Source organism: Polistes dominula, unplaced genomic scaffold (genome assembly GCF_049000335.1).
Source record: "Polistes dominula isolate Pdom_NZ unplaced genomic scaffold, Pdom_raw_medaka contig_168, whole genome shotgun sequence".
Taxonomy (NCBI): Eukaryota; Metazoa; Arthropoda; class Insecta; order Hymenoptera; family Vespidae; genus Polistes; species Polistes dominula.
Window position 1 is genome coordinate 1,410,444 of NW_028301024.1, and position 16,998 is coordinate 1,427,441.

At 30.6% G+C, this 16,998-nt stretch overlaps 1 protein-coding gene across 1 annotated transcript; it reads right to left on the reverse strand.

The window, feature by feature from the left end:
• Nucleotides 1-1,229: 1,229 nt before the first annotated feature.
• Nucleotides 1,230-16,971, reverse strand: LOC107066886 (F-box only protein 33). The gene is made up of 7 exons (XM_015321955.2): nt 16,411-16,971; nt 16,004-16,098; nt 15,738-15,929; nt 15,260-15,661; nt 14,921-15,169; nt 14,647-14,842; nt 1,230-14,563 (listed from the first exon to the last, which is right to left on the reverse strand). The coding sequence occupies exons 1-7, from the start codon at nt 16,693-16,695 to the stop codon at nt 14,432-14,434; spliced, it is 1,551 nt and encodes a 516-aa protein (XP_015177441.1). The 5' UTR covers nt 16,696-16,971; the 3' UTR covers nt 1,230-14,431.
• Between the last annotated feature and the right edge of the window lie 27 nt (nt 16,972-16,998).

Below are 16,998 nucleotides of genomic sequence, written 5' to 3' on the forward strand. Positions count from 1 at the left end.
CCTCCAATTTCTTCTCCGCCCTTGTTTCGATGCTGCCCGGCATCGTCGCTGTCGTTGTTTCCTCCGGTCCGTGATATCCCCTCTCCTTTTTTTCCCCTTTCTTTCTCTCTCTCTCTCTCTCTATTTCTCTTGACATAAAGAGAAACACAGATCGAGGTGTAACGACGCGCGTAAAGGGTGGGGATGGACCGTGGACCTTATCGCCTCTGAAGCCGCCACTGTGTTCGCCCCTACCATGCGACCGATAGCGTCGCGAAGGAGCCGAGAAAGTGCCGCTGGCTACGGGGCTTACCGGAAGCACCCCACGGACTTTGTAAAATACACGAACCTATATAGACAAGGAGAGCTGCGCTTTAAGCGCCGTTCACAATCTCTAAACATCCCTCCCTTCATCTTGTTTTATTTTTTCACTTTTTTTATCATTATTATTACTTTCATCATCGAAATTATCAATATTTTCTAAATCTGACTCGATCGAATTAGTTTTTTTTTATTTCAAAGCTAATTATAAGGTAGCATATAAATTCTTTTTTTTTTTATTAATAGTAAACAATTAAGCCTTTTATTTTGAAAGTGGCCTAAATCCATTTTCAAGAAAATCTAGTTAGCTGCCAAAATAGTTACATTTTTACATGATCTTTCCATTCTGTAAGAAGATACTTGTTACTAATATATTTAAATTCATAAAGATTTGGTAACACGAAAATTTGCTGATTAATGAAGTGATGAAAAAGTTTATTTTGAAAGTAGCCTAAGTCCAATCATAGCTATCAAAAACATGTTATTTCCTAAATAATGTTAATAATATCAAGTTTGCATTACTATACAAAAAAACTAGACCATTTACAAACCTAAAATACAAGAACTTAATGGATTTATTACATTATGCATATCATAGTTATTTTAAATTCCTCCTGCAAAATTTTATTTTCCTTCTGAACTTTTTATTCTTTCTGAAAGAAAGAAATTTAAAAGGAAGCATTTAGCACACAAAAAACACGTTCAAGCACATATTTGTATATATTGTAGCACATACGTTTATATAACATCCGTTTATTTTCTTTTAATATTTTTATAGAAGATGTTATTTATTGATATTTTCTGTAGTAAAAATAACAATCAAGATAACATAAAATAAATCGCAACCCCATTTTTTCAAAAATTGGCTAGCTTTGCTAGTAATTAAGAAAACAATATTAATTTTTATGTAAAAACTATTTAACAAAGAATAAAAGTTAAATATATTTTATTTTGTAACATAAAAGTGTATACATTTATTTTTATTTCAAGGAAAACTTATTTTTCCTATGGACTTATGCTTAAGAATTGAACACGTCATTTCATTGATTTTGAAAGTGGCCTAAGTCCAATCATAGCCATCAAAAACATTATTTCTTAAATAATGTTAATTATGCTAATTGGGTGATAAATTTGACAAATTTAGAAACCGAAAAACATTCTACTATGTCATTTGTTATTTATATTTTTAAATTTAATCCAACGCAAACCCTTCAATATCTCGATTCTAACATAAGTGGACTTATGCAAATTTCAAAATAAACGGTTCAACTATTTAACCCTTAATATAATGTCACTTTAAAAATGTACGATTTAATTTATTAATAAAAATATTATCAAAAATATTTCTAAGGATTGTTTAAAAGGATCAATATCATAATTTTAATAATTGTAAGGATGATAAAAAGTTCATAACCGCATATTTTAAAAGTGTAAGGATAAAGATGGGATTGTTGATAATATAAGTGGTACGTATTTTTTGCCATGCACGATTTATTTATCGATTAATACACTTTTAAAAATCGATTCATACATTTGAGAAAACATTTGATTTTTCTATTATTCGAAGAGATTGCGTTAGATATTTAAATTATAAACCGACCATCGTACATAGTAAATATTGTTCGTAATGGAAACTAATACCAATTACACGCATTAAGCGAGATAATAATTCTCTTAAAAAAAAAATAAAAAAAATAATAGTAATGATAATAAATAAATAAAAAATAAAATAAAAAGAAAGATATGTCTCAGTTATCGACGATTGTATTAAAAAGAGACAAACATAATTATGGTAGCTTAGTAAATTTTTAATAATTGCTCAAACCGATAAACGATTATACCTTCGTGCGATAATAAGTTGGACTTTATCGCAATAAAGAAAATATTGTTCAAAATTTGCTCGGCTCATAGGAAAAGAAAGAGAAATTCGAAAAACTATAAATAAAATAATCCGTACAGTAATCGATAATTAATTAATCACACAGAGATTGTTGAGCGGTAAGAGAGAACTGCGATTGTGCGATAAAAATGTAATTCATTACATTAATAGACGATCAAAAACACATTTGGTTTCTTTTTTTTTATCACCGAACAAGGAAACAAAGAGCTACGAATTGATAGTCGAAGTATTGTATATACGATGTACATATATACATATTATATTTACGAATTCATGGAATAGTTATTCTAATTAACTTACTTTTTTCCCTCGGTTCTTCGATATCGATTCAAATATCGATTGACTTAGCAAGAGTTCAAAAATATTAGAAAGTGATAAAATTTTCCCGACGAAGATAAATATTGATTTTATACTTTCTCCTTAATAATTTAATCATATAAATAACAATTGTGTGTTTTTCGAAGCAAATTCATTGTACGTAGTATTCTCCGTGATTGAGAATTACTAAGAATGTAGTAATAAAATATTTAATGAAATTTATCGTTTTAAAATAACATTCACAAACGTTACGGGCTTTTTATACCCAAAAAATGTTGCTTCTTTTTTCTCGCCTTCTATATCTTGCTCTTTTTCTTTTTTATTACACGCTTACCAAAACATTACATGAGCTTAGAACGATATAATCTCACGTGTCTTGCAGCATCTATCGATTGTTCCTGCGAATATTACAGAAACTACGTTTTATTGTAAAAGCATATTTTGCTTTTATGTTTCGATGAGATATTTATACGCTTTTTACAAATTGTTTTTGTCAGGTCGTCCTGAGCATGGTCCAGATATATTTATATCCAGTAGCTAAAGAGAGATATCGCGAAACTCGCTTTCGAAGGTACGTCGAAGTTTTAAGTATTTAGAGATCTTGCGCGTTTCTTTTTTTATACAAATATGCTAAAGATTTAGTAACAATTTACGCTGTCAGAACTCTTTGCTGAGAATTATGTCGCATAAGTAGTAATCTACCATTCGTACGGAAAAATCATGATTTACGATGAATCTGATGTAATAAAGTCGAATAATAATTTTTGTACAGATATAAGAATCGTGTATTTGATGCGGTCTGATATAATATAACTGACGTGTTAAATGCAAGAAAATAAAATGTTAAAGAGGAAAAAAAAGAGAAATAGAAGAATAGAAAAGAAAGAGAGAGAGAGAGAGAGAAAGAGAGAGAAAGAGAGAGAAAGAAAGAGAGAGAGAAAAAGAGAGAAAGAGAGAAAAAGAGAGAGAAAGAGAGAGAAAGAGAGAGAAAGAGAAAGAAAGAGAAAGAAAAGAAGAGGAAAAGATTATTGACGTAGAAATCGAAGGCAGTGGTGTGAATCACGAGTTGTTTCGTTACTTTTGTGTAATAATATCCCGAGTGTGTAGGGCGGCACCAAATTCATCATTATCATCGATATTGTCGCTGTATATAATGTATTTACATATATATACGCGATATACCACACACACACACACACACACACACACACACACACACACACACACACACACACACACACACACACACACACACACACACACACACACACACACACACACACACACACACACACACACACACACACACACACACACACACACACACACACACACACAAAATCATCGGGAAAGCACTCAACTTTGGTGATCATATAGGTCTCACCCGTGCGATATCTTTCTCTAACATCTAGATCCAAATATAAAGGCTATTATTATCGATTTATCTCAATAAATCGCTCTCTTCGATTACCTACCATCTTTCATATAATATACATATATATATATATATTATACGTACGCTTGCATTTTGATCTTCTATCATTTTAATTTTATTCTTATTATTTCTCTCCTTTAAATATACATCGTAATATATATATATATATATATATCCATTTATTTGAGCCATTTACGATAAAACAATTTAGTGTAGTTCAACCGAGTCCCTTAAGCCTATCTTAAATCGATGTAAAATTAGCACGTCTCATATGTGTTTAATATTTTTGTATATATATGTATGGTGTATGTATTTTATATATGTATGTATGTATATAGATACATTAAGATTTACAAAGAGAAAAGAAACGAGTTTACTATCTTCGTTCCTTTCCGAATTAAAAACGATTCTCTTGAAGTTATGTCGAGTGGTCGCGCGCGCGCTGTGATATTATATATTACCCGTACAACAGGAGACTCGGCAAAAATTCTCATCGCTTAAAATATCCTTACAGGTTAGTTTTACGATACAGCAAGTTTTTATTCTAAGAAAAACAATTAAAAAAAAAAAAGAGAGAAAAGAAGGAATCGACGTTTCGAGTCGATCTCGAAAAGACGCCTTTCGTTTTATCTAATTCTTTTTTTCCTTTTTTATCCTCTATTATTCTCTCTCTCTATCTCTCTTTGCAACGATCGAATGTTAAAGGTATCTTTTTAAGTGCGTTTAAACAAACATATACGTTTTTTTGTATAATATTATATATATATATATATATTACGTTAAATTTATCGAATTGTCATCGACGACGAAAAAAATTCAAGAACGATGCGAGATATTATTACATATTGGTAAATAAAGAAAAGCAAAAAAAAAACATTGTCTTCGTTAAATACAACGATTCTTCTTCATTCCTTTTTCGTGTATCGACAGTGCAAAATTAACGAGCTTGTGAGAAGATAAGTTTGAACTTGCTAACGATGAAAAAATGAATATAGTATAATATTAATAATAAAAATAATTAACAGTAACAATAACAATAATAATAATAAAAATAATAATAATAAGAAGAAGAATAAGCCGATTTTCAAAATATATATATACGTGTAAAATACTTTGATAGAAGATAATCAATTTAATAGAATAATTTACAAAAGCAAACATTATAATTAATATACCATACTAAGTTCTTTTCGTGCTTTTTTTCTCATTTTGTTATCTTATTTTCGTTACAAGCATGTCGAATAATTGAACTATGTCGATGGATATATGTATATATAGTGATCACGCAATTAAAATATAAAAAAGAAAGAAGAAACGACTTATGTCGTATAATCGATTCGTGAGTTAACCAAGCTCTGCCAATCACGAATCATCATTGTCGTCGTCGTCGTCATCGTCATCATAATCGACAAGTATATGGAACACAATGCAACAAGGATTGTAAACAAATTTGTGATCCATTTGCACACACGCACGCAAACTCTGAAGAAGAACGATGATTTGCTCGTACACAGAAGAATGTAAAATTCATTCCTAATCATAAGTTACTTTTCTTTTATTTGATTTTTCTGATCATTCTTCTTCATCTACTTTTGTTTTATTTTATTTTTTATAAGCATATTTTGCGATCGCATATAATTTCATTTTGGTGCATATTTATAATTTCACCGTTCGTTAACATCAAAACAAATAATTATCAATGGCAATTCTTGTAATATTTACGATCATAATATATGTATTATACGTATATAAACAAATAAATTGAATGGTTAAAATTCAAGATCAGTCGAAGATCGAATTTTCTGAGAACGAGTAAGAGAACTTTAATATTTTCGTTGGATCGTCTTATTAAGTTATTATTCTCTTGCGATAGAAAGAATGCGTGACGACGAACGACATATTTCTTTGCATATTATTTTCATCATTCATTTTTTTCGCGATAGTACAGTATGCGCGAAAGTTCGGACGACAGTAAATCTTTTCTTTCGTCTTCTCTCTATCTCTCTGTTTTTGCTTTAATTTTTTATTTAGATCTTTGCACTTTTCTATTATAATTTAATCTCGTTTCTCTCAAAATTCGAAAAAGATCAGTATGTATCGTTGTAATATGTACTTTTTTTATTTTTGGTTCCTTTTTCTGTTTGCGCAATGACGAAAACATGTAGTTATGTGTGTATTACATGTGTATTACATTCTCTCTTACTGTAAGCTTCTATTCTTGTATTTCTTACGTATGGTACACTTATTAGCTTCCTTTCTACGTGTATTATTACCGATCAAAAAGAGCGTTAGATTTTCGATAATATCGTGTATAGTTTATTTGTGCATATGTATATTGTGTTTCTTTTTCTTTTACTTTCTGTTGCATGTAATTAACAAGGGATATGCATACAATGTTGAACAAAATTATTGGCACGGACTAAATTTTCCTATATGATTCTATATAAATCTCTAAAAAATACGATTATTTATTTACTTTATTTCAGAAATATACCTCTCGATTTTAAAGTTTTATTTTAAGCCATAAGGATTAAATAGGCATACAAAAAAAAATTAAAATGGGCAAAAAAATCTATTTTACTGAAAAAAAAATTTATTCTCCACGATTTATATTTATTAACATAATAACAAAAAAATTTATCTTCAAGGGTTACAATATACTTAAACTTTAATTCGAGAGATATATTTTATAAACAAAATTGAATATGTAATCGTATTTTTTACAAATGTACAAGAGAATTTTTTTAAAACAATTTTTTCTGTGCTGATACTTTGTTTCGACATGTTATATATATAACATATTCGTATATAATAATTCACGCAATGAAGAGATATCCTATTTCTCTTTATCTTTCTTTCTCTTTTTCTTTCTAACGAGAACTCTTTCATTTTCGCACACTCGATCTACGCGATCTTCCGAACGCAATTATCGTCGGTTGCCCTTTATTTTTTTATTTTTTATATTGGAATGGATCATACTTGGTGCATGTAAATTCTGATAACGCTATTGGTAATGTATATACGTGTTATGCATGTATGTTGTGTCATGTTTCGTATATATACACGTTAAGTGCTTTGGATACGAAAGTAAATAGTCGGTCGATGAAAAAAAAATTATATCTTGTCGAACATAAAGTTCTTTTATTTCGCGCAATTTCGACAAAGCTACGATATATTTTAAATATCTACGTATAGTAAGTTGTTCTAAAACAAAGTGCGAAGTTCTTTCTTTTTTTTTTCTTCTTCTTTTGTTAGGAACTTATAATACTGCTCGTGGTATTTACCCTGGACCAGTTTTATGGTATGTATTTCGTGATCTTATTTTTAATCTCTTTTCTTTTGAATTTTCAAACAAATAATTCTTGTCTATATTTTGAATTTTCCTTTCTCTATCGTTTTCTTTTTTTACTCGTCGTCTTAATAAATTCAAATTAAATTCAAAAGTCGAGAAAAAAGAAGATTTATGTATGTATAGACATACAATAATGTTTTTACAAATACGAAAATCAATTGAATTGTTAGGTCCAGCGTATTCTAGTCATTCATCTTACATTTTTCATGTTAAAAGTTTACTAGAGTTCACAACTGTAATACTTAAATACTCGAATTCAAATTCGAATTCTAGTTGAATCGGTGCTTCATATAATTATATACTTACTTATACGTGTTCATTGATAGAGAAGAAAAAAGAAGAAAAGAAAAAGAAACATTCGATTTCAAGCAAAGATGTTCGCCCTTTTATACATTTTCTTTTTTTTCCGAATGGAATGTCAGAGTGCACTTTCCACAAAATTGAATTTATTAACGTGTGTTTTGTGTTTTTACTTGTTGAATATATGTGTGTGTTATGGCCTTTAGTCGCACGATCTTGCGATTGTTTTCATCTACATAACTTATGCATCTCTCTCTCTTTCTTTTTCGCTCTTTTTTCTACGCGCATACTCTCGTCTAAACGCGTTTAGGAGATAAAATTATATAATACGCGAATAGACGACTGGACGTTCGTTGAATTTTCGCGAGGATTATGTTAGATCGGCATTTTTCTTTTGAGGAGTATGGGTCGACATGTTCAATATCTTTTCATTTCAATATTTTATCATAATTCTTGTATTTCCTCTTCGTATCGTTTTAAATATCTCCCATTTTCTATCTTACAAAGTAAATCGATCATACGCATAGATAGATAGTAATCTTGTTCTCTCATTCTCTTATTCGTTCGTTCGTTCGTTCTTACTTTTTCCCTCTCTCTCATCGGAATCATACTCGATCGAAAACACCTCTTCTTGTAGGAATCATATACTTCGTGCATTCGTCAGTTTCATTTTCTTTAAACCTATTTTAAAGATTCTTCATATCTTTTAGTTCTTTCTTTCCTTTCTTTTCTTTCTTTCTTTCTTCTTTTACTCTTCCTTATCAGCGAGCACCTATTTAGGATTTTAATATTGGTTTCTTTTATTTTTAGTTTTATCACAGATGTTTTGTTCTTCATCACATATCGCTCCATTTTATTCGATTCTCCGATTTTTCATCATCTTTTTTACTTTTTTCTTCTTTTAGCCCACTCACATCAGTATGACATACATTATATATGTATGCATGTATAATAATATCTAGCAACGGGATCCAAAATTGACATTGCCCATCCCTCTTGCTTGCTTGCATGGTTTAAACGTGGATTTATTACGTTTTCTCTTTTTTATTTTTAAGCCGACATGATTTAATCACAGCTCTCCTCCATTTTGGCGTTCTTGTGCGCGCGCTCAAGAGGAATTTGTTATTATTATTATTATTATTTAGTATTTATTATTAGTATTTATTAATATTATTATTTTTTTCCATTTTTTCGTAAGTTTTTTGTTTTACTTCTTCTTCTTCTTCTTCTTCTTCTTCTTCTTCTTCTTCTTCTTCTTCTTCTTCTTCTTCTTCTTCTTCTTCTTCTTCTTCGTCTTCGTCTTCTTCTTCTTCTTCTTCTTCTTCTTCTTCTTTAATCTTGTTTTTCTCGTAACGATCACGCACACTAAGGCCTGCCTTAGTACAAAAATATACATTCGCGTCTTAAAAAATAGATCTTATAGCATTCTGTACTGGCTAGCGTTCGTTTGATATTTTACATATTTTATGTATTTTGATTCTTGGCAGGCTGCTTAAGTTTAATTATCGGCTATGAGAGAACCATTATTAATTGAACCCTCAAAACGAGGAATACAATGTGTTTGTGTGTACGTGTACATGTTTTTTTTAACATGCATATTACGTGTGTATGCGGATTTCTTGGTTTTTTTTTTCGTTTTTACTTGTTCCGTATCATTAAAAATTAGTTATACTTTGCGTAATATGCACTACACACAAATTTCCTTTATTTCATTGCTTTTTAATATCCCCTCTTGCTTAATCTTTCACATTGATCCATTTGACGTTGATAAACACATGCCTTAAATAGCTATATATATATATATAGCATTACTTTGTAAAATCTGTTAATTCGTGAAATGACTAGCTAAACTCTTAAATAATTATAGTGACCTGTTTATAAATATGAAAGACGGCAGAATTATATATATTATAGAATTATATTTTTTTTCAACTAATTTTAAGTAATATATAAATTTACAAGAGGCGAATAATTAAATAATTAGATTAAAATTTAGTTCCAAATATAGAAAAAACATTCTTCGTTTCAATACTTGTCTATATGGTATATATTGCACTGTTATAGATCCAGAGATAGGAAATGCGTGTTTCTTCATTTTAAGGTCTTCTAAACGAAGGTTATCTAATCTCGAAATAGAATTTCTCTATTAATTTAAGAGATTTAATTAGGTTTCTTTTAAAAACTATGAAAATAAAAATAAAATAAACGCGAACAATGAGTGCTTGTAGATCCGTTCTTATCTCTAAGAAGAAACACATTTTTTATCTCCAGATTTACAACATGTAGTATATCTAGGTATTGAAACGAAATCGAAGAACATTTTTCTTATACTTTGAATCAAATTTCAATGTCATATTTTAACTACTTGCCTCAAGTGAATTCATATATAATTTCCTTATTTCCTAAAATTACTAGTTTTAGTATATAATAAAATTTCTTTTATATGTTTTCCCAAAAATGCCTAGTTATTTTGGGTAAGACATTTCAATGATTTAATCGAGATATACAATTTAATGCTGATATATACATATAGATTAAATAAGAGAGGATATTAAGATGCAATTAAAAAGGGGAAATCTATGTGTAATGCATGTCAAGAAAAAGACAGTTAACGTTTAGCAATACGGAAAAAAGTAAAAACAAAAATAATACAAAAAATTACCATGCACACATATATTACATATACTATATTAAGTTTTTCCACCATCAAGCGAACCGGAAATGAAAAAAAGAAAAGGAAAAGAATAATAATAAGAACGCTGACAATGTTCTTAGGAGAATAAATAACCAGGGATTAATGAGAAAAATCTTGCTCTCATCTATCTCTCTTTTTCCATTGCTCTCTCTCTCTCTTTCTCTTTTTTCATTTTTTCCGCCTATTTGCATTATAGATACGTATAGGTCGTACGTGTTCTTTTATAAATATGATATCTCGATTGTTACACAACGTGCAGCTCGCTTAAAATTTCATGTATAATATGCGCATGTGTATGCATATTTTTGTTTAAATACACCTTTTTCAGGTAAGATCAGTCTTATGTTTGTTGTAAAATCGTCGCGCTCTATAATCAATAATACATACGCACGCTGTGTATCTTTTCGCGTTGTGCCCGTATTAAGCGGCTGCACGCGTGCGTTATTTAAATAATCTGTTTTTTCTTTTTCTTCTTTGTTTGTTTGTTTTTTTAACGCGCAGAGATGGTACTATACATTATTATCTAGTTTTATTCTTTTTTTCCTGCTATAGTTTCATCTTTACTTTTCTAGTTAATGTTTCTCTCTCTCTCTCTCTCTCTCTCTCTCTCGTCCTCACACACGCACACAATAGATAAATTTTTCGCAATGCAAACACAACACGCATGATCTTTTAAACATACATACGCAATTTCGACCTTTCTCTCTCTCTCTCTCTCTCTCTCTCTCTCTCTCTCTCTTTTACTCTCATTCATGGTCTCGCATGCATCGCACGCACGCGAGCATGACTTAGTTTTTTAAATAATATTTATAAACATGCGATTTCGAAGTTTTAAAAGAAAAATTAAACAAAAATTATCAAAAGATTAATCGTTAAATAAAGAAAGAAAGAAAGAAAGAAAGAAAGAAAAAGTATACACAAAAGAAGTTATAAGAAAAGAGAGAGGGGAAAAGAAAGAATGGCAGACTTTCGCGCGTTAAAATGGCGACTACGGGCGCGCGTTATTCGATTATTACTATACGAGTCTTATACATTTCTCACTACTTGTTAGCTTCTTTCTTTTTCCCTTTCACTCTCTCTCCCTTTCTCTATCTCTTTTTCGCGTTCAACGTTTTTACACATCGTACAATAGAAGGAAAATACAATTAATTAATTGTTCGTGCATGTAGTACGAAATGAAAGGGCTGTCACAAACGCATTTCTTCATTTATTTTAACCTCTAGTCATTTTTTTAATAAACAATTGGCTTCATTATTACCAAATGGTTCGCAAAAATTGTCTACTAAAGATTCTTTTATTAGATTTTTAGCGTGTACGTGTATGTTTCTTCTCTTTCTTTCTTTTTTTTTATCGCGAACGTCGCGCGTCAAACGTTTCGTCAAAATTATTCTTACACCGCGACTCAGGTACATATTAAGGCCCGTTCATCTTGTATTATAGCGGCATCTTACATTTGTCTCTTACTTTCGTTTCTATATGTTCGCTTTAGAGGAATATCGTTCCTTCGCATACAATTTTATGCCTTACAATTGATCGAATTTTTCGCATGCGTGATGTATATAAACATATATACATACATACATATGTAAATACATATGCATGTATATAGATATTACACGTATTACAATTGCTATTCGCATTTCTTATTCTTGATTTTACTTACATACACATAGTGTTTTAAGGGGGCACATTATCGCGGCTTTTCTTTTGCATATAAGTGTGGAAATACTTCTGCTTTGATTTGATTTTCTGTTTTCTTTTCTTTTGGTTTCTTTTTTTACTTTTTTTCTTCTTTTCGTTTAAAGATTTCGACGCATGAGGTGTATGTACAGGATCACATGTAAAAAAGAATGAAATATAATACGTGACTACAATGTACATACGACAACGTTAATAAATATACAAGGATTTGAAAAAAAGTAAATCGCATCTCAGAATAGTATAACTATATATACGTTGGTTTCTTTTCTTTTTTTTTTCATTACTTGTTTTCTTCTTTTTTTACTTATCATTTTGTGTTATTCCACCCTTTTTCACGTGTTATATTATATATGGCTTCTTTGTAAATAACATTCAAAATCATCACCATTATATTTTAATCGCACGATAGAAATGCGAGTGCTTTTTATCGCACCCAAATATTAAACGTTAAACTTCGATAGATTAGTAGTACAGATATACTTACATATATACATACATACATATATATATATATATATATATATATATATATATATATATATATGTATATATATACGATTAGTAGAGCTATTATCTTCGATCATCGTTAGATAACTATATACTTCTGTATTGGCGTTCGCTAAGAGCATGATGGAGAAAAATGGTACATACGTACAGAACAAACGATTGTTGATCATAGTTTATATGATATACACACATATTACCGTACGATATTCTGTATGATTTATCTTCCTTGGCTATATCTCTTGTATGCATGTGTATATATATAGATATATATTACTTCACCGACTTCAGCGTGCGCGCATTCATGTTAAAGCATTTTCTCTAACTTTTTTGTCTTCTTCATATCTTTTCTTTTTTTCTCTTTTTTACAATTGCGTCCGATTGGTTTTGGTATTAAAAAATAACCTCGGAACGCTGTTCGACTTCTCTTTATTGAGTTTGACTCTGTACCTCCTGTGCCTTTAATACAAACTACGCAATACTCTTTTAAAAGTATGTATATTCTATCGAGTTGTTTTTAAATATTTCTCTTAGTATAGAGTCGCACAGTATGCTCTTAACGAACGCTTGGCACCTCCCTGTTTTTCTTTTTTTATTCTTATCTACATTCATTTTCTTTCAATGGATTGGAAAAATATCCGTTAAGAACGACACTTCTCTCTTCTACTTATACACATAAACGTTTCTGGAATTTTTGTATTAATTAGTTTTCCTGTGGAAGATCACGAGATCGTACCTCTCTACCTTTTTCTCTAAATAGTTTTATAAGGAATTTCTCTCACGTCTATCTCATAGATGATCGTCTTTCTTCTTCAAATTATTTACTTTGGCTAATAAATATTATCTGTAATGATACGCTACAACATTAGGTATACGTCAAAAATGCTATTCTTGTAGCCTGACCTTGACGTTTTCTTCTTCAATTTTTGGTTAGATTTAACCTAATTCTCATATACACCACCAAGGTACTGAGTTATATCTACACGAAATTTACTTATTATTTTTCTTCACAGGGGTATCGATGATATTTACTTGGGTGAGAGGAACGATCAGTATAAAATAAAGATCGCGGTGAGGATATATACCTGATAGTTTAAGATTATCATTGTCAATATAATGACGCGATTCCCTGCATAGTTTCCCCAACGAAGAAAAATCACAGCATAAATTAAGTCATTCCTACCATCCGTCGTAAGGATTATAGAAAATCGTTTTCTTTCTCTTTCTCTCTCTCTCTCTCTCTTTCTAATTTTATCTCTATCTCTCTTTCTCTCTCATAATCATTGTAATTAATATTACATTGTAATTTGCGTTCAATTTGGACGTTTCGTCGTTAGAAAGACACGAGAGGTAGGTTTATTGATAGAGAATTGGGGATTGATCGTGTACTATACATCGGTAATCGAGCTTAAGAACATCGATGATCCACGACGATCCATAACACCATTAACTATGTATTTCTTCCTTGGTTGTGCCACAAATTTAGTTTTGTGCATATAAGGAATAAGTCTTCCTTTAAGGAATGGTTTCAGATAAAACATGATCGTTAAAAGAGGAACATTGATGCACGTTAAACTCGCAAACGTATAGCGAAATTGTAAATGCGAGCTCCGTATACATATCACATCCATAGAAGAATTGGTAATATCACGGCGCGATAGTATGGTACGACTATTTTCATCCTCTTCGCTACTTAATAAGTTACATTTAACAACTAGCTGACGGATGGCAGTATGCGTTAATTAGATTTTGGACTATTAACTCATTATACGTATTCACCGCGTTGTGTACAAAAAAAAATCTTATAGAAAAATAAAGAATATAACTTTACAGTTGGTACTTCTGAAAATGTTCTCCTTCCATAAGTGGTCGTGGTAGTTAGTGGTTAGTCCTTGGATGACATTTTCTTGGCATTTTTTTTGGAAGTTACTTCTCATCGCAGAGGATAAACGGCATAATAACCTCCCTGCTGTCACCAGCAAACGGATTTAACACTACTGTTGGTAATTCTTTCCTACTTAAAGGTGACCAGTGTCTACCCATTATCTCTTGTATTTCCTATAATACAAAGATAAATTATTATTATTAATTACGCCATTAAATGAAAAATAACTCATTAATAATTAATAACAATTACTCACATGATTAATGGCATCAGTTTTGTGCCACGATTCGCTGTCAGACGCAATATCACTTTCTGCAAATATAAGATGTTCGAGTTTACTTCCTCTGAGACGTGCGATGGCTAATAGATTCTCTTGGTAATATTTGTGTCCTATCAACACTATTTCCACGAGATTAGTACACTTCCAAGCCACGAATACTAGAGGATCTGGGCTGTAATAGATTTAAAATTAATTTTACCTTTTATTTTCATTGTTTATTTGCATTGAAAATACAATGCAAATTAATTACCTATCTGGCTCGTTAGGGTCGTATGTAGCAGGAGTATTTACCGTTGTATCTATAGAATCTATCCATATGAGAGATTTGAATGTATCAAAATACCAACTTGATAATCGATGTAGTACCTCTATATTAAATTTTTCACAGAATAATATTTTTAATTGTGTAAGAGGCATAGCAGGTTGAAGAATTTCCGAATGTAATACTTGTACACCAAGGTAAGAATGTATGAGATTTAGTCGTAACTCACATTTGGGACTAAAAATAATTTTGATTAATATTAATCGAGTTAATGAGAAACTAGTTTTTGGTAAAATAGTAATATTTTATAGAATTGCATAATCTTACTTCTTTTGAACAAACAGTTCCCAGCCTGCATTTGATGTTCCTAAGTAATCAGTATGCCAACCATGTACATGTATTACTAGCTTTCTCATGGTGCCACTGTCTAAAGCTCTGAGTAAGGCATCATTAACAACGTCATAATCTACTGTTAAAACTGTCAATCTAATAAATGATTTAAAATTATATTCTTCCAATTCTATAAAGTCATAATGCTCTGGATCATCTTTGACAGATGCTAAACTAAGATGCGTTAAATGTTTAGCATGATGTAAAATTAATGGTTCTAAAATTAAATCAGCATTTGTTGCTAACTCTTCTATGTATCCTAGACTCAGAGCTTCCAAATGGTTAGATCTTTCAATAATTTTCGCAATGGATTTCATTAAAGACACACTGTTTGTTGGACTAGAAAATTTTTTAAAAAGGTCAGATTTACATGTATCTTTTAAATATTTGTAAAACAATATTTTCATGATTCTACCTGTCAGTCTCGCTTTCCATGTACCAATTAGTACGTTCACATATGTTACTACTATATTCCAAGAATAATTTTCGCAATTGCCTATTACAGCTTAATTTTTTCAGGATATAAGAAGTTTCTACAATATGACTTGGTATGTCACATTTTATGGTTGCTTCGTGGACACTAAGTCCAAAACTATCTGCCAGACTCCTATAAAATTGTACAATTCAAATGTATATAAGATTGACATTATAAATTTATCATTAACAACTTGTATTACCGACCTAGACCATAAAATACTATCACTGTCTTTCAAAACAAAAGTGATTTTTCTCCAGAAACTCGGATGGAATAATGTAGTTCTCCAATTTCTACACACCTAAATAAATTATTACAAGTGCATTAGATTTGCATAAGTTATACAAAATTTTACAATGGACATATAGATATATATTAATATTTTAATAAGTATGTCGTGCGTGTGTGTAACGACATTATATTCATATTGACTCTTAAAATATTAGTAATTAGAAAGAAATTTTGCGTGACAAGCATTTAACCGTTGTAGTTTATATACAATGAATAGAAAGGTCGAGTTTCGTAAACATCAAACGGCTATGTGAAATATAATCGTTTGATTACCTACTGTGTCAGTTGATAGGAGAAAAAAAAACAAAAAGTAAAAGTATACCTGAGAGGCTATTATTCTGTTCTCATGAGACAAATATGAAAATATTTCTTGCAAAATGACACAAGGCAGATTGCTCCAACAGGAATTGTTATCCTCTTGTTCCATTTCCATAGTACGATTAGGAGCTATGCAAGGCGAACAGCTGTTTGCCTTCATCGAGGATAGCTGGCTCTCGCACTTTTTTGCCTCTTCTACTGTGTCACTTTCTTCGTGGTGTTTTAACTTTTCCAGCCAAATTCCAGCTTCATTTCCGGCGTGTAGCATTTTAAGCCACTCGCTGGTCATTGTTATCTTTATTTATCTGGCTAAATCCTATTCTATAGTTCCTATCCGTTGTATTAGAAACTAATATCCAAACCAAAATACGAACAAGATATTGCGTTCAACTTGTAACTCCCAGCCGCACCACCGTTCCTATAATTGTGTTGGATTGTGTGTATTCTTTCCAACGATTCTCTACAAAACTCTCGTATTTGATTGGTCGACGTTCTACGCACACGTTAACTGAAATATGTCATTTTAAGCAAATCGTTTAGATTTTTGTTTTATTGTTTTTTCTTATTTCGTAATATCAATGAAATGACACAT

What these genes read in the sequence shown, in the direction of transcription:
- LOC107066886 (XM_015321955.2), bottom strand. Translation starts at nt 16,695, where the DNA reads ATGACCAGCGAGTGGCTTAAAATGCTACACGCCGGAAATGAAGCTGGA. An exon ending in GATAGTATTTTATGGTCTAG is followed by an intron (nt 15,930 to 16,003) that starts GTCGGTAATACA and finishes ACAATTTTATAG; the next exon opens with GAGTCTGGCAGATAGTTTTG. An exon ending in ATGGAAAGCGAGACTGACAG is followed by an intron (nt 15,662 to 15,737) that starts GTAGAATCATGA and finishes AAAATTTTCTAG; the next exon opens with TCCAACAAACAGTGTGTCTT.